Genomic DNA, 1185 nt, shown 5'->3' on the forward strand with positions numbered 1-1185 from the left:
AAAAAAAAAAAAAAAACACTGTGCTAAATGTAAGAAGCCAGTCATAAAAGGCTGCATGTTATATGATTCCTATTATATAAAATGTTTAGAATAGATAAATCCATAGGGACAAAAACTAGATTAGGTTCCCAGGAGAGGAGAAGTGGGTAGGGACTGCTAAAGGGTTTGGTGGTTTCCTTGTGGGAGGGGGAAAGTATACCAGAATTAATGATGTTTGTACAATTTTGTGAATATACTAAAAGCCACTTAAATGTACACTTTGAAGTGTGAATTTTATGGTATGTGAATTATATCTCATTAAACAAATATCACCTTAATAGTCTGGTCTCTTTGCCTGGTATCCCTAGTCAGCCAGTCTCCATCTGTGCTACTGTGTTCAATGGGTGGCAATGGCCTGCATATAACAGAGCCGTTCTTTTTTGAAGCAGTAGGGCAATTCAAGGGAGTGGTCTAAAGAGAATGATTGTGGACACAGGTGTGAAGGCTGGTGTGTGAGTGTATGTATTCTCTACTTGTCTTTCCAATCACTCTTCACACAGAGCGACACATATTCTGTCTACCGCTAAGTAGGACAGGTGTAACCACAAATGATAGGGGCAGAATCTCCCAGAGCAGTGGCACTTCCAGGGTGCATATGAAATGTGTTGGGGAGCCAGACAAGCAGCATTTTTCACTTCTCCCCCCGCCCCTACCTGTGAAACATCCTGGGAGGAACACTCCTCACCTTTTCTTCAGGCATTTCCAGGAGCGGCAGGGCTGGATGTGTGTCCTGGGGGCTTGAGGGCCAGCTAGGGCTGGTAAACTCTGACTCGTAGAGTTTGAATCTGCTGGAAGGAGGTTCTGCCAGGAGAGGGCTGCTGTGGGGGTCAGACATCTCCTTCAGGGGGCGGCTGCTCATCTAGCGTACAGCTGGGGAGAAGGAAGGGCAAAGAACAGGTGAGTTATGATGACGGCACCCAGAAGGCTGAGGCGGAGTTGAGATGCTGGGAGATACGAGGTCTGTCCTGAGGGGGTGAGCGGTGACATGCACTGGCCCTACTTCAGTAACCTGTGTGGCTACAGGAGCCTGGGGCCTTTCCTCCACCATTTGACCTTTGCTTTTCAAACTCACCCCATTTCTGAGTCCAGAAGAAAGTTCATTTTGTGTGAAGACTTCCCTGACCATGCAGTTAGAATACATGTCTC

The 1185-nt window shown here is 46.7% G+C and overlaps 1 protein-coding gene across 1 annotated transcript in view; it reads right to left on the bottom strand.

Moving 5' to 3' along the window:
* Positions 1 to 898, bottom strand: part of SLC14A2 (solute carrier family 14 member 2) — a 67919-nt gene extending 67021 nt beyond the window's left edge. The window contains exon 1 of the mRNA XM_007943848.2: positions 725 to 898. Within this exon, the coding sequence (XP_007942039.1) occupies positions 725 to 898 (174 nt within the window). The remainder of the gene's footprint in view (positions 1 to 724) is intronic.
* Between the last annotated feature and the right edge of the window lie 287 nt (positions 899 to 1185).

Source organism: Orycteropus afer, unplaced genomic scaffold (assembly GCF_000298275.1).
Source record: "Orycteropus afer afer isolate SDZICR_OR568_19922 unplaced genomic scaffold, OryAfe1.0 scaffold00113, whole genome shotgun sequence".
NCBI lineage: Eukaryota > Metazoa > Chordata > Mammalia > Tubulidentata > Orycteropodidae > Orycteropus > Orycteropus afer.